This window comes from Buceros rhinoceros, unplaced genomic scaffold, assembly GCF_000710305.1.
Source record: "Buceros rhinoceros silvestris isolate BGI_N320 unplaced genomic scaffold, ASM71030v1 scaffold28394, whole genome shotgun sequence".
Lineage (NCBI taxonomy): Eukaryota > Metazoa > Chordata > Aves > Bucerotiformes > Bucerotidae > Buceros > Buceros rhinoceros.
Window position 1 is genome coordinate 6,789 of NW_010406993.1, and position 27,032 is coordinate 33,820.

The 27,032-nt window shown below is 40.7% G+C and overlaps 1 protein-coding gene across 1 annotated transcript in view; it reads left to right on the forward strand.

The window, feature by feature from the left end:
• EPS15L1 (epidermal growth factor receptor pathway substrate 15-like 1) overlaps positions 1-26,794 on the forward strand; it is a 29,285-nt gene extending 2,491 nt beyond the window's left edge. The window contains exons 6-24 of the mRNA XM_010134335.1: positions 712-837; positions 1,637-1,696; positions 2,031-2,267; positions 2,561-2,718; positions 3,173-3,329; positions 3,633-3,695; positions 5,237-5,322; positions 5,709-5,781; positions 6,299-6,460; positions 7,297-7,494; positions 7,763-7,927; positions 8,333-8,459; positions 8,582-8,632; positions 8,983-9,119; positions 9,686-9,746; positions 10,089-10,171; positions 11,570-11,702; positions 21,955-22,160; positions 26,648-26,794. Coding sequence (XP_010132637.1) covers positions 802-837; positions 1,637-1,696; positions 2,031-2,267; positions 2,561-2,718; positions 3,173-3,329; positions 3,633-3,695; positions 5,237-5,322; positions 5,709-5,781; positions 6,299-6,460; positions 7,297-7,494; positions 7,763-7,927; positions 8,333-8,459; positions 8,582-8,632; positions 8,983-9,119; positions 9,686-9,746; positions 10,089-10,171; positions 11,570-11,702; positions 21,955-22,160; positions 26,648-26,794 — 2,340 coding nt within the window. The 5' untranslated portion in view covers positions 712-801. The remainder of the gene's footprint in view (positions 1-711; positions 838-1,636; positions 1,697-2,030; positions 2,268-2,560; positions 2,719-3,172; positions 3,330-3,632; positions 3,696-5,236; positions 5,323-5,708; positions 5,782-6,298; positions 6,461-7,296; positions 7,495-7,762; positions 7,928-8,332; positions 8,460-8,581; positions 8,633-8,982; positions 9,120-9,685; positions 9,747-10,088; positions 10,172-11,569; positions 11,703-21,954; positions 22,161-26,647) is intronic.
• Positions 26,795-27,032: the final 238 nt, after the last annotated feature.

Sequence of the window (27,032 nt, forward strand, 5' to 3'; positions counted from 1 at the left end):
TTAAGACACAATGGATTTTAATCTTCTGCCTGGATTTCTTCCAGAATCCTCGTAGTAGGCACTTTCATGTGTGTATAAATGAACCCCACAGAGAACAGCAAAGCATTTCACCAAATCCATGCTGAATTTATTACTAATATATTATAAACTTATTAAGTTAAAGCTTGAGTTCATATGTTGTAATTAGTATTCACTGTTATACTATATATCATTGGAAAAAGTAACTTCTGATACAAATATCCCCATGTATGTATTACTTAATTTTCAAATGCAAACCTTTTTCAAAAGGTAGAAGGCTAATAAAATAACTATTATAATAAATATAATAATGCTAATTTTCTTACTTGCCTGTTGTACTTGAAAGTGGGAAGGAAATCTTTTGGGACGAATAGTTGTTAGTTCTACAGAGTTTGTCAAAGTTTGTGTAAAATCTGGTCAGCAGTGGTTAAATCAGCATGCGTTGTTCTTTTGGAACACTGCAGAAACACGTTGTGCGTGCTCTTAGCTATCATCACCTCAGCTTTGAAATGAAGCTCCTAAATCTGCCTCCATGGGGTTTGCGTTTAAGAACAGTTTGGTGGTGCTTCCAAGAAAGCTTGGAAGCTTAGAGTGAACACATTACAGACCAGTCTTTATTTCTTGCAAGATCTCATTTTCAACACTCACACAGGCACACTTTTTTACTTATTCAGGCTATTTCTTACCAACTAGGTGGAAGAAAAAGCAAAGTTTGATGGTATTTTTGAAAGCCTTTTGCCAGTAAATGGTTTACTTTCAGGAGACAAAGTAAAACCAGTACTGATGAATTCAAAGCTACCTCTTGATATCCTAGGAAGGGTAAGTATGCTGTTTAGATTTAGTGGTTCTCTATTTAGCTTCTTGTAGTTGCAGTGTTAAATATTTAAATGTTACTTATCAACATAGATCAGCTTTTGGCTGAGGTTTTGCATCGAGTGCGTGCTGTAAAGCAAGAACGTTAAGTAGGCTCTGAAGTCTTCCACTTAGAAATAAGAATAATAGTGGTAATTTGAGCCCTAGAGTAAATGGGCTTCATTATCTCTCCATTCATTTTAAGAGCTGGAAATTTTGATTTTGATTGTTTAAAAGGAAGAAAAAGCTCTCCTAAACCATAATAGCTTCTATAGCACTGTATTCCACTGTTTAGTCATTTTTCCAAATACAAGTTATTACATGAACCATTAAATCTGTTCAGTGTTTGTACGAGAGAACGCTTTAAAACAGCCTAGTTTATTGTAGCTGTCAAATTGTCAAGTATTTTTTTCATGTATATTTATACTTGAGATCTGAGTTTAGTGCATCCATTGCATGTTTGCAAGAGAAGCAAACCTTTAAGTATTTTTCTGCTTCCCTGTAGTGTTTTGCATTCTGTGTGACTGACAGTCGAACACTTCCTATGCAAGAGCTGTGTCTGCGTTATATACTGCCATTGATTCACGTTGCTAATCCAGTCCGTTTCCTCAAAGAAAGTTCAGCTAGGTGTAATAGCATTAATAAGTTCTTCACAAAAATCTGTTCGGAGTCTTCAGGGAATGCACTTGATATGATGACAATTAACATCAAAAGCAGAAAGTGTAACTTGTCCTCTAAATCGCTGTGTTTGTGGTAATTGCTGTAGGTCTGGGATCTCAGTGATATTGATAAAGATGGTCACCTGGACAAGGACGAATTTGCTGTGGTACGTTGCTTTAAATTCCCCATTCACAGTGTGTCTGCTAGAGCGAATCACTCCGGTTTTTCTCATGAGCTTTGCAGCTTTCGCTGCTTCAGTCGACAGTTCTAATTAAGTTGTTCACATGGAGCTATTAAATGATATTCCTTAAATCCGTCTACTGACTCTTGCCTTTGTCATCAAGATCACACTTTTTGGTATTACAGTGAAATTATCTGCTCTGGTTTACATCTTTTATCTTACTGTCTTTGTTTTACTAGTATGCAAATGACCGACACTGAAAAATCTTGTTGCTTTTTCTTCTAATTGTTAATACTCTCTGACCTTTTTGCCTTTGCAGGCAATGCATTTGGTTTATAGAGCTCTTGAGAAAGAGCCAGTTCCTTCACTATTACCCCCTTCTCTCATACCACCTTCTAAAAGAAAGAAGACGCCTGTCTTTCCTGGGGCGGTTCCTGTTCTCCCTGCGAGTCCTCCACCCAAAGACAGCCTCCGTTCTACCCCATCGCATGGTAGTGTCAACAGTCTGAACAGCACAGGGAGTTTGTCTCCCAAGCACAGCATCAAACAGGCACAGGTACAAATCTTTCTTTTTGTCAGTAAACTGCAAGGGAAAAAACCCCTGTTTTTTGATTTCTGCCTCCTGTGAGCACTCTTCTGAAAATGTGTCTGTTGTCGGGTGATTTGGGTGGAAGGAATGAAGTGAGAATGGGAAGATTGAAGAATGGAGGAAGAGTGGGTGAATTCTAGTCAGAGTGAGGGAGCAAATCTCAGGGGGAATTCTCACTTGTCGTAGAAAGTGAAACCATAGGAAGGTTTTAGTCATGTATCTGCTTATCTTCTTTTGAAAAATAAAACTTTGTTTTACAGCCATCTGTGAATTGGGTAGTACCAGTGTCTGAAAAAGTGCGATACGATGAAATTTTCCTAAAAACAGACACAGACATGGATGGTTTTGTGAGTGGCCAAGAAGTAAAGGACATTTTTATGCATTCAGGTCTGTCTCAGAATCTCCTAGCACATATATGGTAAGAATTCCCTGGTAGCTGTGTTTTTGTAACTTGCTGATCTGGGAAGTCAAATTATTCAGCCAGACTTGTGAGCCAAACATTAAAAAACCCCAGAAACCCCAAAAAAGTCTCTTTTACTTGTCCGGATGCCATACTACACTATGTGGGCTATATGGAAAAACAAGGGAGAAATAAATACCCACTTTGCCTTTCTGGGAGGGGGTGATAGGTCAGTCTGTGAATTGTGATTGTTTTTTGAACTTCTAGTGCCCTAAACATTTTCTCAGAGTAACGCTGTTCTATTCGGTTGAAAATGTCCTATAAAATACTGCTCTGTTTATGGAACTCTAGCACTAGAATAAGCAAACTCTGATGAATCAAAAGGAAATTACATGTATATGTGTTTTTCAGGCTTCTTGGAAGAGGAGAAATAAACTTTTCTTGTTTATAAGTATGATCTATTTTTTCCCAGGGCTTTGGCAGACACGAGACAGATGGGAAAGCTGAGCAAAGATCAGTTTGCGCTAGCCATGTATCTCATTCAACAGAAGGTCAGTAAAGGGATTGATCCTCCACAGGTGTTGTCCCCAGATATGATCCCTCCCTCGGAGAGGAACACTCCCATACAGGTAAGTCAATGATTATCTGTAGAGAATACTAAACCTATGTGCTTTGAAAGTAACGGGCTCTTCCATCTTTCACGGAACCCTGCTCTGTTCCTCTCCTCACTAGTGTGTTTGTGTATTTCTGAAACTTACATGGATTAACACCTCTGACATGTCAATACATTCATCTTTTCTGTAAATTATATAGTATTTTCCTTTACTTTTTTTACTTTCTCCAACCAGAAGGTTTTTGAGCCTCTAAATATATTTTAATTGTTGCTGTTGCTCTGGTCCTTTTAAGGTTTTTCCTATATCCTTTTCCTATAGACTCTGTCAGGTTACTTGACCCCTGTAGGAACTGAGATCTCAGCGCTAACAGAAATGCGCCGTGTGAGTAATTGTAACCTCTGCAAGAATTCAAGTTGTTTATGTAGGCTACTTGTAACTTCAAACGTTTTTATTTCTACACCTTCTCCTGCCCCTGTGCTCTCATGTTGTGTGACACTTGCTCTGGCATGATGATGATGTCCCAGCAGTGTGAAGTTCCTGGTGCTGGCTGTCGACCTGGTGATGTTGCTTCCTTCAGCAGTTTGAGATGCGTGGCTCCGTCAGGAGGTTCTCTGACGGGCAGCTCAGTGTTGGCATGTTGAAGTTACTCATGTACTAGTTCTCTGAAGCTGTGAGCAATAAATACATCTTGGTGCAAGAGCTTTAAGCTTCCCATTTTTTTAGTTTATTGTATCATTTTTTTCATCCACTGTGGTTTTAGCTGAGTATAACATGAAATAAGCTGTGTGCTGCTGTTACCATAGCAGAGTGGTTCTCTGTTCGTGTGGAACAATGACTTGTGCTGCCCTAACCAATGCAGCAGCTGGCTTTAACTTATTTCATAATTATATTGGGTAATACCTTATTGCGGTCCAGTACAGTACAGGTCTCTCAGCAAACCCGTATCTGGCCTGGAAATATAAAAGTGATATTAGAAGCTTCTGATTTGCTAGCTTGACGAGTTAGTCTGCATTGTTCTTATTTATAATTACTTAATAGCATAGTAACAAGAGAAGTGCTCACCCAGGAGTGAGGACTTAATTAACTCATTTTAACTGCATATTCACCTATAATTTCTGCAAAAAAAAAAAAAGTCACATTTTACCATGCTGTTTGTGGTTTGTTGGTTGAGTTCTTGGGTTTTTTTTTATACTGAATAAAGCCAAACTTTCTGTGAGTGAAGCAAGCAGACTGTACTTTCCTCTTTCTAAAATGCCATTTAAATTAGTAAGTCTCTGGATTCGTCCTGCTAGTGATAAGCCCAGTGTTGCAGTTTTTGCTCAGTTGTAGTGGTTTTTTTTGAAAGCACTAGCAATCATTTTTATAAAAATGACAAATTTTGTACCAAATGCTGAGATCCTTTCTTAATAACTTCTGCTGATAGTTTTCTTGTCTAAAAGGCAAGAGGTACTCTCTGCACCTTCCTTAATCTACTCCTGAATGGCTGTAGAAATGACTTGTGGAAATTGGGTATAATGGCAGAAATGGGCATTAATTTGTGTCAGGGCCCAAGAAGACTGAAATTACAGTCCCGTTTCATTGAGTGCCGTGGAAGCTTTGCTGTTGGCTACAACAGAGCTGGGAGTTTAGTTTGAGTTTTAATTCTGCCATTGCCTGCAGTTCATTCATTGACGTTGTGCATGTCCTTTAACCGCTGCGTATTTCAACCATCTGGTCTGTTAAATGGGCACGGAGAAAATTCTCCCGTCTCCCAGGCAGACCTGCTGGCATGCTCAGCGGCTGCTGCGTGATAGTCTGATGTCTCACACAGCACTCTGCAAATGCATGGAGTGAGGATAGGGACCGCCTTTGTCCTCGGCCTTTGGAAAGGAAGATCCTCTGTTACGACTTGGCATTTTAATCAGCTGCTTCGTTCTTAACAGGATAGTTCAAGTTCTGTTGGATCAGGAGAATTTACGGGGGTGAAGGAACTGGATGATATTAGTCAAGAAATTGCACAGCTGCAGAGGTAAGAGTTGTGGATGCTAACAAACTCTTGAACAGGAGAACCAGTTCAGTGTGTAGCACAAATGTGTCTGTTACTTTTATTCTCTTTTAGCCAGTTTCTTGTTACTTGTCGCTGAAGTTGGTGGCAGATCTCCCGCTGATACCCTACCGTTAGCTAGTTACGTAAAGCCAGCCTGCGTTTACCAGGCGCCTGCAGATCAACTGTAGAGCAGATAGGGTGTTAACAGAATAACTGAGCTGTGTGCACCTCTGCTTCTTTAAAGGATATATCCGAACATGGACTGGCATTTTTGGCTGCGTGGTGTTTCCAGAATAAAAATTTTTGCATGCATGTGTGTGTTGTGTTATTTAACTAATCATGAATACGTGTGTTTGTTTATCTTACAGAGAAAAATATTCGCTAGAGCAGGACATTAGGGAAAAAGAAGAATCAATCAGGCAGAAAACCAATGAAGTTCAGGTAAAATCTCTGTTTATTAGGTTTCATTTTAGTCTAAAATGAAGCTTGCTTTCTTCTGTGCTTCCTTATGTGGCTTCTAGGCAAATCTTTCCTCTTCATGGGATTTCCCTTTATTTCACAGGAAAACCTTTATTTTCATGTTCTCCATCAAAAATGTTTTTTTCTGATGCTGGTTAATACAAATAGAAGATGATATGCAAACACTTTGAATGTCTCTTTTGTTAGTGCTTGACTAGCACTGTAATTTAGGAAATCATGGCTCAAAGAATATTGGTTTTGATAATTAGAATAGCTCAATTATATGGGCTCAGTGTCACAGTCTCTCTCAATCTTGTGGGCACTGATTTGTTTCCTGATGTCTCATACAAGCTTCTGCAGAAACAAAACGAACCCATGCAGGGAACAGCCTACATGACACAGAAAATCTTCTGGGTTTTGCTAGCCTCTCTGCCTGTGGTTGATCGTTCCTGTTAGACAACAGCTAAATGTAAGTAACAAACTGTGGCATTTTCCTCAGGAACTGCAAAATGATTTGGATAGGGAGACGAGTAACTTGCAAGAGCTCGAGGCTCAGAAACAAGATGCCCAGGACCGTCTGGATGAAATGGACCAGCAGAAAGCCAAACTGAAAGATATGCTGAATGACGTGAGGCAGAAATGCCAGGAAGAAACCCAGGTGGTGAGTGTACGTTAGTTCTGGGCGTGCTTGAGAGTATGGGGTCTTCTGTTGTATAAATAAAGCAAGCTTATTCATTAAAGAAATAGCTTTTCCTTCTTTTTTACCATAAATAGCAATTTCCACACAAATAGGGAAATCGAAGAAAGGATTGTGCTGGGTAAAATACCTTTCGTAAGGGTCACAAACGGGGGGTTGAGCCAGGTGATCTCCAGGTCATTCTACATGAATGGTTGTTGCTCTGGGAATTTATGAAACATTTATTCAGCCTAATAGGGCAGTGGACAAGCATCACTGCTGAGCCATGAGACAGTCCCTGGGCACTGGTGCATAATTTGGTCACCATGAGCCCCCTCAGTATATTTGGGTTAACAGTGTCTTTTCGGGGGGATACAACTGCCATGGAGCCAGTGTGTTACCTTAGAGTATAAACTTGGTGAGAAGGTCACGGAGGAAAGTGTTTAAGGAGAGGCAACTGTGTAATCAGATTTAAAAATCAACCTGATAATACCTGATAAATGTTTGAACAGAAAAGGAACCGGGTTCTGAAAACTACAAGGTAGACATCTAAGAAACACATTTTAATTACCTTTACAGTGGTATGGGTTTTCTTTCATTTAAAATAGTAGTATTTCTTGATTTTATTGACTGTCCTGTGTGCTTTTATCAAGGATTTTGTGTTACATAATAAGAAGCATGTGGTTCTTCATATTAAGCTCTTGTTATGTCCCTTAGAAGTTGATAGGTTGCTTTACATCTTTTAATTATTTATTATAAATTCATAATTTATTAAGTTACATTTATTTCAAATTTAACCCTGATTTTTGTAACATTTTCAGATTTCATCACTAAAAATGCAGATTCAATCTCAGGAATCGGATTTAAAATTACAGGAAGATGACCTTAACAGAGCAAAAGCAGAATTGAATCGCCTCCAGCAAGAAGAGACTCAGCTCGAGCAGAGCATCCAGGCTGGGAAAGTGCAGCTGGAAACAATAATCAAATCTTTAAAATCAACACAGGAAGAAATAAACCAGGTATTCACTGTCAATCATACAACTTCTTTTTTGCTTCTTGAATGGCTGAGAGGTGAACATCACCTAGAAGGATGATTTCTCAGAAGAAGAGGAGAAACTGGCTCATGTAATAAGCCTCTTGGATTGGTGCTTATGGGTTAACTCCCAGTTTGAGTCAGGAATTGTTCAGTTCTGGTGGGGGAGAAATGCAACTGTCTGGCAACCTTGTTTAACACTGATAACAGCATTATTGAATGTGTGACGTACTGAAGTGTTTTTCACTGCTTAGGCAAGAAGTAAACTTTCTCAACTCCAAGAGAGTCACCAAGAAGTCAGTAAGAGTATAGAAGAATATAACGAAGCTCTCAACGGGGTTCATGGTGGCAGCCTGACGAATTTAGCAGACATAAGTGAAGGCCTTGGGCAGACGGAAAGAAGCAATTACGGAGTTATGGTAAAAAAAAGACTGTTGTTTAGTGTCTTTTATGATAATTAGGTTGGGGACTTGCACCTAATCTGAAATATTTAGGTGTTTCTTTAGTTGGGTTTTGTATGTTCAGCAGTGCCCCAGTGGCTGCAGGGGAGCAGCAGTCGCCAGTGCGAGGCAGGGCAGAGACTTCTAGTGTAGTCCAGAAATGAGTTGAGTATCCTTTCCTTTTAAAGAACTGTCTTACCTGAAGCTGAGCTGCAAGATAATTTGCAGAGAAGAATTTTTTAATATCACAATAAGAAAGTTCCTTAGGAAGTAATTTTAGAGATCATGAAACGGGAGCAGAGTACCATAGAATTTCTGCTAAATGGGTAACTGAGCATTTTAATTGCGGTAAGTAGCTGTAATGTTTCTCCTCTTGATTTTTAGGATGATCCATTTAAGAATAAAGCCTTGATGTTTACAAACAATACACAAGAATTGCATACAGACCCATTCCAGTCAGAAGATCCTTTCAAATCTGATCCATTTAAGGGAGCAGACCCTTTCAAAGGCAGTAAGTGACCACTGGCTTACCTGAGACCTTGAACACCAGCTGCTGAGTAAACGATATTTTCACAAACCTTTATCATCACACTAAATAGTGGATAAAAGAAATTATTTTTCTATTCTGCATAGGTGACCCATTCCAGCATGATCCTTTTGCAGAACAACCACCTGCTCCAGCAGGTAATAGCCCTTTGGATGACAGGAGATGTGATATAAACAATTTGTAGCCAAATACAAGGTTTCACTGGCTTCAGATTTTTGGTTTGCATGTGGGACCGTAGAAACGTGACAGGGTGGACACTCAGGATCAATGTGTTAATAACATGCTGTAACTCCTTATTATGTCCATAACCTTAATACAGGCATGCACTTGCTCAAACTTAGTAACTACCTGGTATCTGCCGGTTTATCAGATTGACCAAACCTTTGTGTGTTTTTATAAGAAAAATAACATCAGTGAGTCTGAGGTCAGATGCAGAATGGTTCATTGTGGACATACTAGATGCTACATTCCCTTTCGCTTCTCCTAGATCCGTTTGGAGGTGATCCGTTTAAGGAAAGTGACCCATTTCGTAGTTCTGCCCCTGAGGATTTCTTCAAGAAACAGGTGAAGAGTGACCCATTTACCTCAGATCCATTCACAAAGCCCCCCGCTTTACCCTCAAAGGTCAGTAATTTTTAAATTTACGTAACAGATTTCTTTACTACTGACAAGCTTACTGTCTGAAAGCAAAAAGGAGCAAAGTCTCACCACTTTTCTCCTAACTGATGACATTATTATTCTTAATATTTAATTATGGGTTGTTACGGCAACAGCAGTTTGTTCTTTCCTGTTCCAAGATCATGATGTGTATTCACCGGGAAGATGCAGTTAGGTGGTGGTTTTCCCTCTGTTGGGAATTTCAAGCAACCAGCAGCGGCTCATTCACACCGTTAAGACTGAGCACTAGTATGAGTCATGTCTTGTTTTGCCCTGGTAACGAATATTGCTGGTGTTTCAGTGCGATTCTCTTTCACTGGAATGCATTCCGCTTGTGGGTAGTTGGTGTTTTGTTCAAGGCTGGCGATAGCCAATTTCATATAATCACCCAGTTTTATCCTACTCTATGTCCACTGAACAGAGTGGTCTGAAATTGGAAAGAATTCATCTTAAAGCAAGAGATTTTGATATGCATAAAAAGACATGGGCAGGGTGCAGCAGAGTAATAATTCCGTGTATCTGTTCTTATTTAGCCTGACCCTTTTGAAAGCAGCGATCCTTTTACGTCTTCCAGTATCTCTTCAAAAGGTCCAGGTAAGAAGAAAATTTCTCATGAAGCTGAATAAGGAGGGATCTCTTTATGAAAAGAATCAAATGTTAAAAGTTTTTCAGGAAAGTGTCTTGTGAAGTGTTGGCAAATATCGTGGTGGTCCTGTAACGGATTATGAAGATTAAGGCTTTGGGTACACTATATACTTTTTCCTTTTCTTTTTTCCCTCCAAACAACTGGTACAAAGTGTATTGTTTTACGGAATTCTCTTTTAACATCATATGCCAAGTCAAAATGCAAGTCTTTGTTAATCACCTGGCACCAAGCATTCTTCATAATTCTGAAATATTATTTTAAATAACTTATTTTTTTCTTATCCATTGCAGATCCGTTTGGAACACTGGATCCATTTGGAAGTGGTGCTTTCACGAGTGGTGAGGGATTTGCAGACTTCAGTCAGATGTCAAAGGTAAAACTGACAAGGAAAGCAACTGTCCTTTAAAAAAATGCGCTTACAGATTGTTTTTTGAAGGGCGTGATATAATTGTAACTTTTCAGCTGACAACCCACTTCTGTTCATTTTTTTCCAATCGATCTCACCGGTTGCTTAGCAAAGCATTTTCCACCCAGCTCAGGTATGGTAAAGTCTGACCAAGACTGGTAGATTCAGCCAAGATAAATCAACTTTTCGCAAACGTATTTAAATACCAGAGAGCCAGAGAAATAACCTCTAGTTTTCACTTGGAGGAAGGTGGGACAGGGACATACAACTACCTTTGCTTACAAGTCCTGCATTCTGCTCTCTCAGCTGCTTCATCTCTCATCGTGTCCTGACTTGTTCTTAAACTTCGCCATGAGCACAGGGAGCCAGAGGAAGGTGGAAAACGCAGAGCACTGACATTTCATAGCTCTTAACAGAGTTGCTGGTGTAAAGCGAGTCTGCGGTGTCTTTCAGACAGAACTGGGTCGGTACCTCCTCACCTGGGGCTGTCGCTGTCTGCTCTCAGCTTTCTGAGACCGAGTTTGGAATTTACAGCTGACATCAGTTGCCCAACTTTTCACTTAGTTCCACAGTAATGCTTGAACATTGTCGTGTAAATGTTAATTAGAAAATAGAGTATCATATCACTTGGACTGATTAAACTCGTAATTTTTTTTCACGTGTCTTCCTTGGCGGGGGCGGGGGCGGCTCTCCGCTAGGTGGCAGCAGGCTTCTCAAAGATTGACGCGTTTGGCTTGAGCCAGAAGCCTTAGGGAAGGTCTGACTGCAAGCTTCAGCTTTGCCCACAAAATCCCACTTTCTTCGTTTCGGAAGGATGAATTTCCCTGCATGGCATAATATTTTGTGCCTTTTTTAATCAACAGAAGAGTCCTTCACAAGAGCCAGTTGAATACAGGAAACATTAAACATATGGGTTTGGAATTTTCACTGAGCTTTTACAAAGAAGACAAATAACTGGGTGTAACTTCAGAAAAGCTTGGAAAAAAGCTATCCGTTCTGCAGCCCACCGTGTTTTTCCAGTTTCTGGCGTGGTTCTGTTTATCAGAGTGAAGGCCAGGCTGTAGTATGACTGCTCACTGCCAAACAGTAAAAAGTACAGTTTTACTTCCTTTTATTTTTCTCATCGGTTTTTTGGTATGACTAAAAGTTCAAGAAGTCCTTTAGTGATTAAGAGCATAAGCACTTCTGAATGTTAATGAAATCGTAGCACCTCTGTCAGTGGACGTGACCTCTTACACCACTAACATAATTCTGTAAATCCATCGTGTTTGGAAGTGAATGCTTTTACTTGAGTTACCTTGTAGCTTTCATGGCACAACAGATATTCTACCACGTGCTTACACTCTTTTCTTTTTTCTCGTGTAGTCAGTAGCTTCAGACCCCTTTGCCTCCTCTTTTGGAGGGATGGGATTCTCAGATGACCCTTTCAAAAGCAAATCAGACACACCAGCATTACCACCGAAGAAAAATGTCCCTCCACGACCCAAGCCACCCAGTGGTAAGGAAATTCGCCTTTTTTAATAGCCAGTTCTCTCGGTTTTCTATGTATTATTGGACATAAGGACAAGTTGACAATCTTCTGTCTCTGTCTTATGTTTCAACTATGAGGGAAGGAGGTGTGAGATAATAGTCAATTTGCTGAAATTGTCATTAAATCAGACTGATCTCTTTAGACTGGAGAACAGATGATTAGGGAGTGATATAACAGATCTGTAAAATCTTGTGGCAGGGAAAAACGGGAAAGAAACATTTAGTCTTTTCCAAATAAGCAACAAATGAGATTAGTAAGTGGCACCTCCCAAATAAACAAAGAGGTTTGTTTTTCTACAGTACTCTAAATCTAGGATTTTTTTTTTTTTTTTGGTCAGAGTATATGGTGAATGCAAAAGTTTAAATGGGTTTAAAAAAGAACTAGGTGACTCCTAGATACTAAGTCCAACAGGGGCAACAGGGTCTACCGAAAGCCAAAGGATTCTGTCTGGCTCCTGTGTTGCTTAGTGTCTGCAAGGCAGTCTGGGGCATGACTGTATCTTTACCTTAGTTTGATGTTCTTCCTGAGGCATCTGCCGCTAGATACTAACAAGAAGAGGAGCAGGGCTAGGTAGACCTGTCCTCTTCTGTCCAGGTATGGTCATTCTTGCATTGCTGTGTTAATTAATTATAAAAGACTCTCTGAATATATGGCTTGTTCCTGCTTCAAGTTCATTATGTATGGAAATTCTTAGATCTATGTGAATCTCCTGAATTGAAAATAAGATCTTGAATGGAGATTCGACTTCTACTTGTTTGCCCTCCTTGAGTTGGTTTTCAAAACATTCAGATACCAGTGAAACTGTTTTAAAAACTGAAGTCATTTAGAGCTGTTAGTTTCAAGTCTCCTTTCAACAGCAGTGGCAGAGTTCAGTTAATACTAGCAGTGAACATTTAGTTCTGCTTCTCAATAGGGACATAATTTTACACCAAACAAGTGGGTCAACATCTAGTACTCTCCTGTATCTACTGACAGTGTTAGGAAGCATAATACAAAGAAAAGAGATCCATCGGTAGTGTCTCCCTGTCTAAATATGTGGATTTTCTCTCTTTCTGCTGTTGCATTTGGGAGCAGGGCATGTGCCCTGCACCCATCCTGTTTATCAGAGGTATTGTTGATCTGGCTGGTTCCATAAACCAGTTATCCTAGAACTAGCCCGCTGGATAATGTGAAAAGGGCTTTCTGTTCCTGGAGTATCCTGAAGATTTCGTTAACAATCCCATAGATTCATCCAAGGTTGCAAAAATATTATTAATACAGACTTATAAACAGGCCATTGCAGCATTAGTTTGTTCCTACTACTGTGCTTTTATTGCCCAAGAGGTGCTGCTGCACACTAAAACCCTGACATCAAACGATGAGGTTCTGTGTAGGTGAGTACTGGTGAAGATTTTCCAGGAAATGCTCTAGGATCTTGAAGGGGTCTGTTCTGTGCATGCTTTATGTGAATATTTTCTACTATTGAGCTGCTAGAGAGTCTTTAATAATTAATCACCCCATAGTATGTGGTGTTGACAAATACCAACTCAGGACACAAAGGAGTAAAAGCAGCAGTAGAAGAGCTGAAGGTAATCTTTATTTGCCATTGTGAATGATGTTGTATTTCTTCCTTCATTTGGTTTTCAAGGGAAGTATGTAAGTGGCCATCTTTTCTTTTTAAGAAATGGCAGCATAAAATGATTTAGTGTTTAAAGGGCCTGTATAAAGTTGAATGAGTCGAACAAATACTAAATACAGCTGTATTATCTCTTTCATGTGGTTTCTTTCTATTTCTTGTTTGAAACATGATGATTTCTCACAAATACAGTGTAATAGTAGCAGCAAAGATGAGAAATACATCCCGCAAGATTGACTCACCTACCTGGGGGCTGTTTGGGTTTGTGTCTCTTTCATTCCCTCTTTTGGGTACCTAGTGAGGCATTTTGGAGAACATGTAGCTGTAATAATTTGTTTTGAATTTAGGCGTGTGCACTCAGCCTTTAATCAGTCTCTTAAAAAATTGGTTTAAATGTGTATTTTCCCCTCCTCTTGGGAGACACACTGTTTGTGAGGTTCCGCTGCTCTACCTAAAGCAAATGTTGTTATGATCAAATAGACTGAGGAGGAAACAAAGGAGGGTTTTTTTAAAGCAAAGGGGCCTCATGTGCTTATGCAGTTATACTCCTCCCTTCCTTCCACAACTAAGGCAATCTTCAGTGGTTACTTCAAGCATGAGAAATTATATAGTAATATGCTGCGATTCTAGCAAGAGATACGGGCATAGCAGTGTCTGTTAGAAATGGGAACGCTGCTCAGAAAACAAACAACAGACAAGAAACTTCCGCTGTTTCGTACCTTTCTCATTGGTCTGTTTAATTAAAAAACAAGTAGGTGTTAAAGATCTTGCTGAAGGATGAACAAGTACTAGTTATTACCAGACGAATCTGTAGTTTTGCCTTTATGTTCCCAGTTCCTACCCTTTTTAGTAAAACTGTTCTTTCTGTTGGAGGGGATTTTTAGTATTGAAAAGCACTGGTATGGTTTGCTTGCATTTTGTCAGGCAGGTGCAATGAAGATCTAACATCCTCAACACTCTACAGTCAAGTAGAAAACACTATTAAGTATTTCTGGAGAGCATTGAAAGCTCTGATTTCCTAGGGAGCTGTTGGTAGGGGAAACCAGGAAAATCCTCCAGGGATTGTTACTGATTCAGTGCTTTTCTGTGTGCAGTTTCTTAGGAGTTAGGTGACACGCAAGCCTTGTCCGATCAATATATCGAGGTATTGCAGGGTGTCCTGGGTGGTCAGGCTGTGGCCAGAGCCTGCCACAGTTCCCCCCTTGCCCACGTGTCTGTGTTTTGTCCAGGTGAATGAGGAGTTGTGCATCAGGTCTCATTTCTCCAGGAAGACAGAGTGAAACTTTGGAACTGAACACAGAGCCAGGGAAACGCTTCAGACATTGCCTCTGTTTACCATTTAGTGAGGGTCAGGCCAGAAGGCCTTCAGATGTACCTGGAGAAATCCGTAAAAGGATGTAGTTCCAACTAGGCGCTCCTGTAGAAGGGCTCTGGGGACAGGCCTCGTGCCGTGCATGAGGAACTCCTGTGCCATGGCAGCTCTGTCTGGAGCAGGACAGCAGTGGGTGATCATTGTCTGGCCTTACACGTCCTGCCCTGTTTGCCGGCTGCTTGTAAAGTGAAGATTGGGTGGGTGGGAGGGTTGGGTTGGTTGAGTTTAGTTGGAGTTTGATTTTTCCCAAGCTTGGGCATTGAGAAGTAGCTGCGATCTGCTGACTGTGCTAGCAGACAGTTCGGTTCACAGCCGTCTGGCTGTGGCTATCTGAGATAGGCGAGCGCTGTTTGGCATGGATTAGACACCCTTGAGATCTGTATCTGCCCCTTCTCAAAAACTAAGGTTAGGAGAGGGGATGGCAATCGTGAGATTATTTCCTCTAAGCTGTATCTTAGGCTGAATCTTGTTCTGTTCTTCATAAATCATTTTCCTTCTTTCTCACTCCTTTTTGAACCAAAGTCTTTCAAGGTCCTTTAGATGTTACAGAGGCTTAAACTGATCCTTGCTTGGTCCAAGATACATTTCATGTGTTTGTTTTTCTGATTAAATGCTCTATTGTGTTTTTTGAGTGTAGCTACTTAAAGGTAAAGTGCAGAATCTTTCAAAAGAATTGGAGGAAGGCTAATAAATCAGTGAGCAGAAATAGAGAATGATGAGAAGGTTTCAGAAGAACCAGTGTACATCCTGCACACCAGTGTACATCAAAGCTCCAACATACCTGTTACATGCAAAGATTTGAAAAACCAGTATCTCTGTCCCTTACCTGGGGGGATTCTCTTTTTCGGTTGAGGAAGATCAGCTAAGGAAAAGCTCTTTAGCAATTCTGTCCAGACTGTTGTAACAGAAATCCCCAGGGAGCGTGTGCATGTTCTTTCTTTTCAGGAATGTGTTCATCATCCGTGAAGTTCCTAATGGACATTAGGTTTTGTACAGCTCCCCTGGGGCTCGGCTGAAGTAATTTGATGTTCACCAGGTGGTACTGGAGAACTTGCAAGTTTCTTTGGAGAGTAGTGGAAGTTTTCCTCTATTTGTTGATGCTGTATCTTGAATAATGCTCAAAAAGCACCAAAAAATTATCCAGATATAAGCAGGCCCGTGCTTTGCATGATGGGCTCTGATAAAGGCAGAACAAGACAGTATTGATTACTTACATTAACAAAAATGGTAGTACTGTGTATTTTTAGATTTTCTGTTGCAGAGGATTGCCTGTAGTGCTTAGCACCACTGAACTCCTGGTCGCTTTGTATTTCTTACACTAGTTCATAGGGTTTGCAGGACTTTTGTGTAATTAAGAACAGAGAAGTCTGAAAGAACCGATACACTGAAACCTGTCAGTTAAAATAGTTTTTTAGGTTCTCACAGACTAACTATTATGTTTTCTGCCGTGAGCTGCAGATTGAAATCAGTCAGAGTTCACCGCTAACTAGTTTCTAGGTAAAAGTTGTTGATTACAAAAAGGGAGAAACAGATTTTTTCTTTTTTTTTCCTTTTTCTTTTTTTTTTTTCTTTTTTTTTAAAGCACAGGAAGCTGCTGTGTGGGTGTCAGTGATTGGGTTATAAGTAAAATTCAATGCTCTAGTGCTTTGATCGTGGGACCTACTGCTTTTGCCCCACCCTTACCACTTCCTTTAAATGAGCACTCTGCATTCCACATTGTGGTTATAACAGTACTGGTAACCAGTGATATTAGTGGAAGAACCTTCACCACTAACCAGTGTGTAACCTTGAACCTTTTCTAAATTTTTATTGCTTGCTTATAGTGGTTTTGACCTTCTTAACCTTGAAAGAATATAAAAGTCCTAAAAACGCAGGAAGAAAATGTACTTTCCAGTTGCAGTGGGCTTTCTTCTTACAATAATTATTTAATAAAACTAATTATTTTTATAATCGGTTACTTTTAGCCTGTGTAAATGTTATAATTTATTAAATATATTGTCTATTAGTGACTAATAAAGGTCGTGGGTATTGTATTAATAGTCAACTTCTTCAATGCTAATGCACTTCTAAATAAAATTCAGCATTTTGGGGGGATGCCAATACATACGTAGCAGAAAAATAACTTGGAATTCGAAGGACTATGTATTGACTTCATCCCGTGTAAGAAAGAAATCAGTGGATTTATATAGGGAAATTATGATTGCAGGTATCACACAGTGAGTTTGACAAAGAACTTTGGCTTTGTGTGTTAATCCATTTATTCTTTACAGCTCTGATACATGATGGTAACTGAATTTATAAATTGGTATTTCAGAGGTTGGTGGTTAACACCTCTGTGTTTGAGTTCAGGACTTCGGTTCCGTTCTCACATATTTTTTATGACTGGTAATGGTTTTGAAATGTCAAAATACTGGAAAAATTCTTGAGAAGACAGAATAGGGGACTAATCATCCTGCCGTGAACTAGGAAGTGATTCTGATCCCTCAGAGATGCTGCTTGTGTGGAGCCCCAGGGACCTCCCTGCAAGCACAGAGGTTTGCGCAGGGTTTAATCTGAGTGACTAGAAACTATTACAAAATAGTAGTAATGGCATTATTGGTAATAAATTTAACTAGTCAGGTTTGGGGTTCGGTTTGGTTACGGAATCACAAACTGCTGTCCCTGCAGTGAGTGAGAAAAGGCCCCTGCTGCCTTAAGCAACAGCTGACTGGTAAGTCCAGAAACAACACCCGAACCTGCTGGTGGCTTAAAAAACCAAAACGCAGAGGGGTCAGGGCTTCGACAGCTGTTAGGATCTTGAGGCTGACAGTACTGACAGACTGTTTGGAGGACAGTTTTTCGTCAGAGCTGTAGTGATGGGGTGTGCACACGTGTTCCAAGCTGCCCTGGACCAGGATTGTCTAAGTAGAGGTTTTGGAGCTAGATTCACTCTGTGCAATGGCTTTTGCACCCCTTGGACTCTTCTCGGTGCCTCTTGCTGCTGCTGTGCAGCATCAGCCGCTGCTGCTGCCAGCCAGCACGGTGCCAGCGACAAGCAGAGGGCAGGGCAGGCAGCTGGCAGGAGCCCGGTTCTGCTGCTGCCTTCCTTTGTATCTGGTGCTTCCTCCTCCTTTATGTCAATGATAAACACAGTTCTTTTTCGTATGTGTCACTTCTCTAAATTTGGTTTGACTGGTTTTACCATTTTAGCCTTCTTTTTCATCTATAAAGCAGTACAAGAGCACGGTCAGCTCACACTGACCACACTGGCAGTTATCGCTGAGGAAAAAAGAGCACAGGTCTTTGCTCCGTTTGAGCTGGACATATAAATGGGGTTTTCAGTGGTATTTGTTTGTCTTCTATGTTTCTATTAGATGGAAATTAAGACTTTACAGTTTGTTCAGTATCTTGTTTTAAAACCCCATGCAAACCACAGCCTGAATGTTTGTTGTGAGCAGTTACTGATTTCAGTTCTTGAAAGAAAATGATCTTATAAATACTTTGTGTGCACAGCACATTTTTGTGGCCGTTTCTTTTGGTCTGCACCATGTGCAGTGTCCCCAGAATATGAATTTGCCATTTGCTCTGAGTACTCAGTGAGATAATTTTAAGAAGAAAGAAGCCATGTCAGGTACAACAGATGGAGTCAGGAACAAAAGGAAGATTTCCATTCATCAGAAAAAATGTAAAATAATTCCCTTGCATTTATTCGCAGGAGCGTATTCAGGTTGTGGGGATCAGTCGTTTGGTCTGGAGTTCAGAAGTCTGTTCTCTAGTCGTTGTGTGACGGGGAGTGCAGGACCGATGTGTTTTTCTGAGTGGTCCCACACACCTGCTTCCTCAGAGCTTCTCGAGTACCCAGCGTTAGTCACCAGCAGCTCGGTGCCTGTTTACCTTTAGGTTTTTTCCTCATCTGCAGCCGAGAGTGACAGATTCAGCCTCAAAGTTTGTGACTGACAGGAAAACTTTTTTATTTGTCATGCCTTCTAGAAGCGCTGGCAGTTGTGTTAGAACACAGGCATCCCTTGTTGTGTAGGACAGATGACTCACGGGTGGGGCACCTGCCCGGCCACAAACTAAAAATTCCATTCACGCTTTGATTCTGTTGTTTATGCTGATCTCTCGCAGTAAAGGCACTTCAGTACTGATGGTTGAAAGAGGATTTTCACAATCTGTTTCAGAACAGATTGTTAGGCTAAATGTGTAACGATTTCTTTTCTCACATTTCGAGAAGTTTGTAGTTTTCAGAATATTTCTCTTAAACTGCAGTTTTCGGAGTTGAAGGCTAGCTCGAGGTGCAGAGTTTGCAAATGTGAGGCAAAAACAGTTTTGAGGTTTTTTGCATAGGAAAAATTCTTCTTTCTGAAGCTAAAAATACATATTGTGATTTTGTGCAAAAAGCTTTATCGCCAAACAGTTGAGTTTGAAATTGAAAGAGCCCCTGCTGAAGACAAATACCTCTGAGAATTCTGTAGAAAACTGGATTTAATGTGACTCACCTTCAAGCACATTTTGAAAACTAGTAATTTTTCTGTAGGTTCCTAAAGTTCACCATTCACAGAAGCTTTATTCTGCATCTGTGAAAGAGCTGGACAATTCACCAAGATGGTGAAAAACACACTGAATGAGTTAGGAATGATACTGAGATCTGGTCAAGTGCCACGAGGGACTGGGGGGCACCTCACGCTGCACGGGCTCTGCTGTGGGAGAGGTGGGAGCCCCGGTATTGCATGTTCAGGGATAATCGCAGGTATGGACCAAACTTGCCTATCTGTACCATGCTTCTGCAGCATGGCTCGGTCTTCTTAAAGCCTGTTTTTCACCTTACACAGTTTCCTGGAAAGGAGCGTGTGTTTAGTGAAAGTATTTAAAGTCGTGTCATCTCAGCTCTGCCCTATTTGCCTGTGAGCATGCACAGACCAGTCTTCAAACACATGAAAACGTGCTGCTTCTCATAATTCAGTCAGATACTCTTGGAGGCAGAAAGTTAGGACTGCCGCTGAAGCACAGAACAGAGAGAGAACGTAAGCGTTTCATTGCCAATATCTTGTAGTTCTGTAAGACAGATGCTGTCATTGCATCTTGCCAGGGCGATGCTGTTTGCCTTGAACTATAGATCTCAGCCCTAAGGTTTGCTGAAATTAGATAAACCCTTCTCCTGGGTGGAGTTCACTACAAGTTAACAGCATTTGCTGCGGTAAACCATTTTGTTCATCATCTCTTTTTGCTGAAGTGAGTCCTCGGTGTGGTTTGGGTGCACCACTTGGGTAACTGCTGAAACTGCTGTGGTTTCAGAATAGGACCTGTTTTGCTTTTTTCTGAACTTCTTTTCCCCTGAAACTATTAGCAGAAAAATCAAATAAGTAAGGGTTACAACTGTTTGCCTGCACTTTCATACCGCCATACCTCAAAAAGGATGAGCAGTATTGTATAAAAATACAACATTTTCCAGTGAGTACAAGATTAATACAATCTCCATTACTAATCAGAGTATATTTTGCAATATTGTGATTTTACCGGTATCCTTCAGTTCAGTTGGTGATTTTTTTCATGTGGTTTGGATATTTTTGCTTTACACTGTAGAAATACTGTACCCAGAGTCTTGACATACTAAACATGGGAATACCAACGTCTTTGGGTACTTAAGTACACACACTTACTGCCCTGGGAGATTGGCACTTGGTGTAAGCCAGCAAGGATCACCAGCCACTCAGAGAGAGAATTCTGGTGTTATTACTAATTAGCGGCTAATAAATGAGTAAACTCAAGCATCTAACTGAACCAAACGAACTTCTGCCAGGCCTCAAAGCTGTGTTTGCTGAGTGTGGCAGCATCAAACAAACTGTATGTGATGTGCAAGGTATAGTGAAAGAGGCTCACTGAGGGCTGTCGGAAGTGTGTTCAGTGTGGGCACTGCCCTCCAAATTGCTCTGCAGAAAACAAACCTGATTTTATCAAGGCTTCTCCTTTCATGTTTTTTTCAAAATAACAGTCTTAGAGTCCCCTCCTATTCTTTAACTTGGAAAAAACTGAAACAAATGGCACTTGGGATGTAAAACAAAAATTTTCAATATTATTAGTAGCGACTCCAGTATTCATAGTGGCGTTTCCTCCACAGCAAAGTTATCCTTTGTGATCAGTTGTGAAGTTGAAGTGCGAGAAACCCCGATGCTCTTTGTACAGGGTTCTGAAACCACCAGGGGCTTCATGCAAAAACATGAAACAGGCCACCTAGAAGAAGCCGCTTTGCTGAGCACACACGTTGCAAACCCTGTCTTTGTGTTAACAGTCACCAGTTCCACAAAGTGGTTCGTCAGCAGCGGCTGAACCTAAGAAAAGGGCAGCTTCAAATGTGTCATTCTGGCCTGCGTCAGTCCAGGCTGGTCTGGGGCAATATAGGGGGAAGGATACCAGGGGGACTTTGCTTGCGAGTAACTGGCGACAGAGGAAGGGGAAAAAATGTGGAGGGCTTGTTTTTATTTGTTTCTAGTAAAAATGTTTCCAGATTTTCCTTTCTCGCTGTCAGGTATGCACTACAATCAGGAATGTGCATCCAAGGAGGATGCTCATCCCTGGAGGCTGGGTCGTGTCCCTGTCAGGAGCAATCTTTTTTTTTTATCATGTGTGTCTGTTTAGTCAGTTGACCTAGCAAATGTAAGCACGAGCAGTCCCCTACAAAAGGGGTTGCACACCAAGCAGCCCAGTACAAGGAGGTTTCCTAATCAGTCTCTTCTTCCTCGTACATCTGGAGGTAGAAGTATAAACCAGTGCCCAGAAAAAACCCAGAATGTGTGTGTTCTGTAAAATCACAGATAAACTGCTATTTAATTCTATTTAACGTGATTGATTTTGTATCTTTAGTGATAGATATTTTAGGTGTTTTGTCTTTTATATAATCCCCAAACTTGCAGTATCTCTAATCCTGGAGAATGAGCTAAAGTCATACTTGTCAAAGTCTTCTGAGCAAATGCCTTTCTGTTGGGTTTTATCATGTAAAATCGTGATGGTGTTAATATTGCAGTATGTATAAGTAAGATGATAAATCCATTTAAATAAAGCAATTGTTAGAGGTGATTTGCATTGAGAAATGATTACATATGTTTGGTTGCACTTTAACCCAACCAAGGAAGAATGGATGATGCTAAAGTGTATCTGCAGTTTCCTATTTAAGGGGGTTGCATTGTCCATGGTAAGTAACTTCTCTTTTTTTCTCCCTTTGTGTTTTGTTTTTTTTTTTTTCCTGAACTTTCCAGGTAAAAGTACTCCTGTAAGCCACCTTGGGTCTTCAGATTTTCCCAAGCCCCATGATCCATTCCAGCCATTTGGGGCTGACAGCAGTGACCCGTTTCAAAGTAAAAAGGGGTTTGGGGACCCATTTAGTGGAAAAGATCCATTTGCTCCCTCCTCTTCAAGTAAAACTTCTAAAGACTCTTCCTTGGGGTTTGCAGACTTCAGCTCTGTAAGTTAAGTTCATTGTCTCTGAGCAAACCACTTTCTGCTCTGCTTGCAGCAATCTGTTGGGTTTTCGTTTTAACTGCAAACCTGCTGTTCACTGGCTTCTGTCTCCTAGTACCTTCATGCTGTCCTCATTGTTTTTGTATTAACATTGCTGTAATAAAAAGGCATTATTTCAATAAAAAACAAGTTTCTTACTAAATTTGGAAGGGTTTACTTGCATTTAAATTCTTTTAGTACAGTGTGCCTTTACTCACAAACTCTCTGTAGCAGAACCTGTGTATTGCTTTTGTTGCATGGAGGCTGCTCTGTAAACTGAGTTTTGGAAGCCAACGCTGTAAAGATTCAAAAACAATTGTTGAAACCATTTATATAGCAATTTTACCATATCCTGAGAAGGAAATCCTTAAAGGGAAAGATTCCTTACGGTATTTGTAATTGTTTGTGGAAAAAGTTCTGACGATCCTGTCTCTGTTTGCTGTACGTGATGGAATGTGGTCATAAAGATACAGATACGAGACGGGAATTGACAATTCAGCTGTTGACTTTTGTTCTAATTACTGATGTTGTAGAAAAGCCCTTGGTAGCCAAAGCAAAATTGTTTTGTAGAACTGATATAGAACCATCCAAAAGACAGTGTCAGAAGATTTGGAAGCAAAGCCACGTACCGTCCATTAAAAACCAGCAGGTTTCTAAGAGCCTGGCTGTGGTTTTAGGGCTGGCAGGTACCTTATTCAATGAGGAGTGGATGTGAATGGAGTAGCAGTGTGGTTGTTACTGCTTCCACGAGCTGATAGAAATCTCTTCCATCCACAGCCTCGGGCTTCTTCCTCCTTTCATGTATTTCTGTTCTGTCACATTGCCATGCGGTGAAATTCCCACTTAATCTGTTCCTTAACTCTGGTGGACAAAGTTCAGTGCTCAGCGAGAGGAGATCTTTCAGCTGAATCTTGCAGGCTTCTGATTTTTAACGGCTTTTCCCCTAGTTATTAGTTAACAGTAAATGTGTATCACCGGGGTATTGTCAGTGAGGTCGCTGCGGGTGCTTCGGGCTGGCCTCAGGGCTTTAATCTCTGTGTGCTGCAGAGGTCGGAGCTGCAGGTGCTGTGTGTGCGTTCCCACAGGCAGTGCCGGCCGCTTGGGTCCGCGCAGGTCAGTGCTGTGATTGTGTACAAAACGGTGACGTTCCTAATAAAAATACAACGCAAAACTTGCTTTATCCGAAATTTCTTGAACACAATCTGATTTATTCTTTCAATGAATGGAATGACCCTTCCCCAGCTATCGGTGTCTACCGACCACTTTGCTTAAGTGAGGAGCGTGGCTTGCTCTGAGCGATTGTATCAAACGATTCCCCCAGATCTCTGATCCCCATCCCAGTGGGTGCTCTAGCGTGAAATTTGCTGTGCCCTCAAGTTTTCAGAAGATGAGATGAGGACTAAAAGTAGGAAAAATGAGATCTGGAGCAGTAGCCACTTGTCATTAATACTAAGTGGCACTTCATCAAATGAAATGTATTTTTTAATCGGTTCTGTGAATTGCCTGCTGCTGTACAAACAAAAACCGTTAGCTGAGTTTGAAGAGAGACTCAATCCCTGTTCTTCCCAGTTTGGTGGTGGGTTTTTTTGCTTGTCTATGACACAATTATGTTGCTGCACTTGGTATCTCCTCATCCTTCTGTGTGAAGTCCTAAGTGTTCTCCTGCCCTGCCAGCTGCAAGAATGTGGCACTTCTCCGTGCCTGATGTTTGGGAAACTTTGGTCATCATGGAAATTAGAAGTGATTTCACTTACGGAAGGTTTTTTGACACAGTTTGAGTCCATGAAATCTGAGAACAGAATCGGAGAATCGCGTAGGTTTCGATAATGGAATAACCTGATTTTTAATTGGAATTCTTTACTGTTGAAAAGAAGTAACCCGAGATCTTCACTAGGTTTTAATAGCACTCTAGAAAACTTGGCGCTTTTCTTTGAGGCACTGGCAAATTCTGCACCCAGAGTTTAAGTATATTCTCATTGCATTCTTAACTTTTCCGCTGGCATTGAGTACGACTCTTTGGAACACAGCGAAGTCTTCTGGGTAGCTCATATTTCAGGTGTTTCTAGGTTCCAGCTTCAGTTTACAGAACAACAAGAAAAGCAATTTTTCCGCCAGCAGAAAGTGTTTAAATTTCCAAGAAACAGAGCACTTAGAACTAAACTAAATTTTTTTCTCTTAATATAAGCTGATGCTGTAGTAACCACGAGTCAGCACAGCTTTCTGTGTTTTCTATTAGTTTCTGGGGTTTTCCTCATTTATGCCTTGGGTCTAACTATACTCCTGAAAAAGAAAAAAAAAAAAAAAACCAAAAAAAAACAAAAAAAGAGGTTTTTACTGAATTGACAGAGATGTCTTACACATATATTTGAAACCTGGACACATGCCAAGAAATTGTACAGTGTCTTCAATGGCTTGTTACGTTACCTTTTGATAAGCAAGAGCCAGTGGCGATAATGAGCTGTTGCGCATTTCACTATCTAATGGTCAATTATGCTCCTGAAAAGTTGACTTTAACCGTCTGTAATGAGGCACATCCAGATTTCTTTCCAATGAATCACTTGCCTGTTTTTCCTTGTTCTCTTACTCAGCACTTTTAACCACGAAAATATAACTTGTGTACCATAAACAAATTGTGATTGGGAGTCACATAAGCTCTGGGAGACTTACCCGAAGATGTAAGCTATAGCAGTAAAACTGTTTTTTCAACATGAAAAAAAAAACAAACGCCCAAAGACACCCCAGAGGGTTTGACCAAAGCTTATTGTGTTTCTGAAAATAGTAACTGCTCTTCTCCATCCCAGCTATGTGATCTTTTGAGTTCTTGGAATAAGCCGGGAAGTCCTACTTCCATTTGAGTCTATCTTTATTGTAACTTGAAAAGAATCATCTCTTGAAACTCTTTGTGAGCTTTTAAATCTTACCTGTCAGCTGACCACGTTTAACTGAGCAATGATTGTGGGTTTGCTTCATTTTCAAAGGAAACTCTCATTAAACGCGTGCCGCTTCTGTTGTATTTCGACAACACTGAATGCAAAGGTCCTCATCCAAGTTTTGGTAGCAATGAGAGCAGAGGTGGTGCTTGAAGAAAAGGAATTTTAAAATAATCCCCTTTTTTTTTCCATCAAATCATCTGAAAAATCATATTGAGAGAAATAAAAAGAGGAATTGTGAGCATGCAGAAGCACACAGATAAAGCATAACTAAACGATGAGTAAATGAGAATTGGGCTTGGGTTGGAAAAAAATTCAAATCAACACATTTATTTAAAAACCAGGAATGACAGAGAGCAGAGTGGGAAAGGCTGGGCCGGACTGGGACCGCCGCGCAGTGTCTGCGGTTAATACTCGGTTCGATGTTCCGGGCTCCTCTGGTGCGGTGCAGCCCTGTCAGCCCGCACAGCAGCGCGTGCTGCCGGGGTCTGTCGCTCTCCTGGGGACCGCGGGGCAGTTCTGCAGTGCACATTCAGCTGAAATTGAAGCTCTAAATTCCATGTAGTTTTCTCTTCCAAAAAAACCCCAAATAATACGTTTTCCTGAATGTTCAAAATAAGATAGTGCAGAGCAGGTTTTAGAAGTGGGCTGTAATGCAAACATCTGCCTGCAGCTGGGCGCAGGCTTCTCTTCACGTCCCCCTCTTCGGTGGATGCTAAAATTAAACAGTAACGGATTATATGTTAAATTGTTAGGATTTCAATGAAATACTTTAATAATCTGTGCAAGAAGTTCAAACAAGCAAACTTCTGCGTGCTGCAGGGTTAGATACTGGGGATAGTTCTGCTGCGACGTCCTTGAAGGTGTTCTGGGAAGCTGAAACCAGCTTAGAAGCTGAGTGTTACTACATGTAATATTCATGTTTTCTGCTGAAGTAAATTGGATTCTCTGATGTTATTTCTTACTGGAAAAACTCTGCACGTGTTTTTATGAACAGTGACAGAAGCACTTGGTAACTTTTGATTTGGTGATGTAACTTCCCATAAATCCACAATCTCCAGAGTCGTCATTAAACCCCTTCACCCTTAGCAGGAAATACGACAATAAAACTCTGCAACGAGTAAATAACTCTTGGTTTTTACCAGCTATTTACTATTCTTGAAAATGGCTGTAGGTTGCTATGCTCCCAAACCACTAACTTGCTTTTTTAGTGTTTGTGGAGTTTTTGTTTGGCTCCAGTCCCCTGGTCGTTCTCATACAAAACCGAGACGCGGGCGCAGGGCCGGGCAGCCTGGATGGGTTACTTTCCAGGGAGGGAGAGGAAGAAAATCATGAAATAAATGAAAGGATGAAGTGAGGAAATCAGTGAGTGAATTTTTATCGTAATCCAGAAGAAATTCCCTCGGGCAGCTTGGTATACTTGAGTCATCTAGCTAATAGGTCTGATTCATTGCATTTATCACGTAATTTCTTCTAGCTTTTTGGTAATTTTGTTAATTTGTTTTCCATTTTCATTTTTTAGTTTGGAAATGAAGAACAGCAGCTGGCGTGGGCAAAGCGCGAGAGTGAAAAGGCAGAGCAAGAAAGACTAGCTCGGTTGCGGAGACAAGAACAAGAAGACCTTGAGCTGGCTATTGCGCTCAGTAAGGCTGATATGCCAAACTCTTAAAGAGAGGCTCTTCGGCTCCACCCTGTCCAAGTGAAACCTCTAGACATGGCTTTTATAAAAATTACTAAATTCTTGGTTTATGTTGTGAAAATAATTTTAGTCACCTTCAACTCTAAACGAGACTGACTGGTTACGCCAGACTGGGCTCCGTGTGGCTTCTCAAGTGCATAATATGCAGGAAACACTGTATAAGCTGTATTATATGTTCTAGATAAAATTTACTGCTGGTAAGAAATTT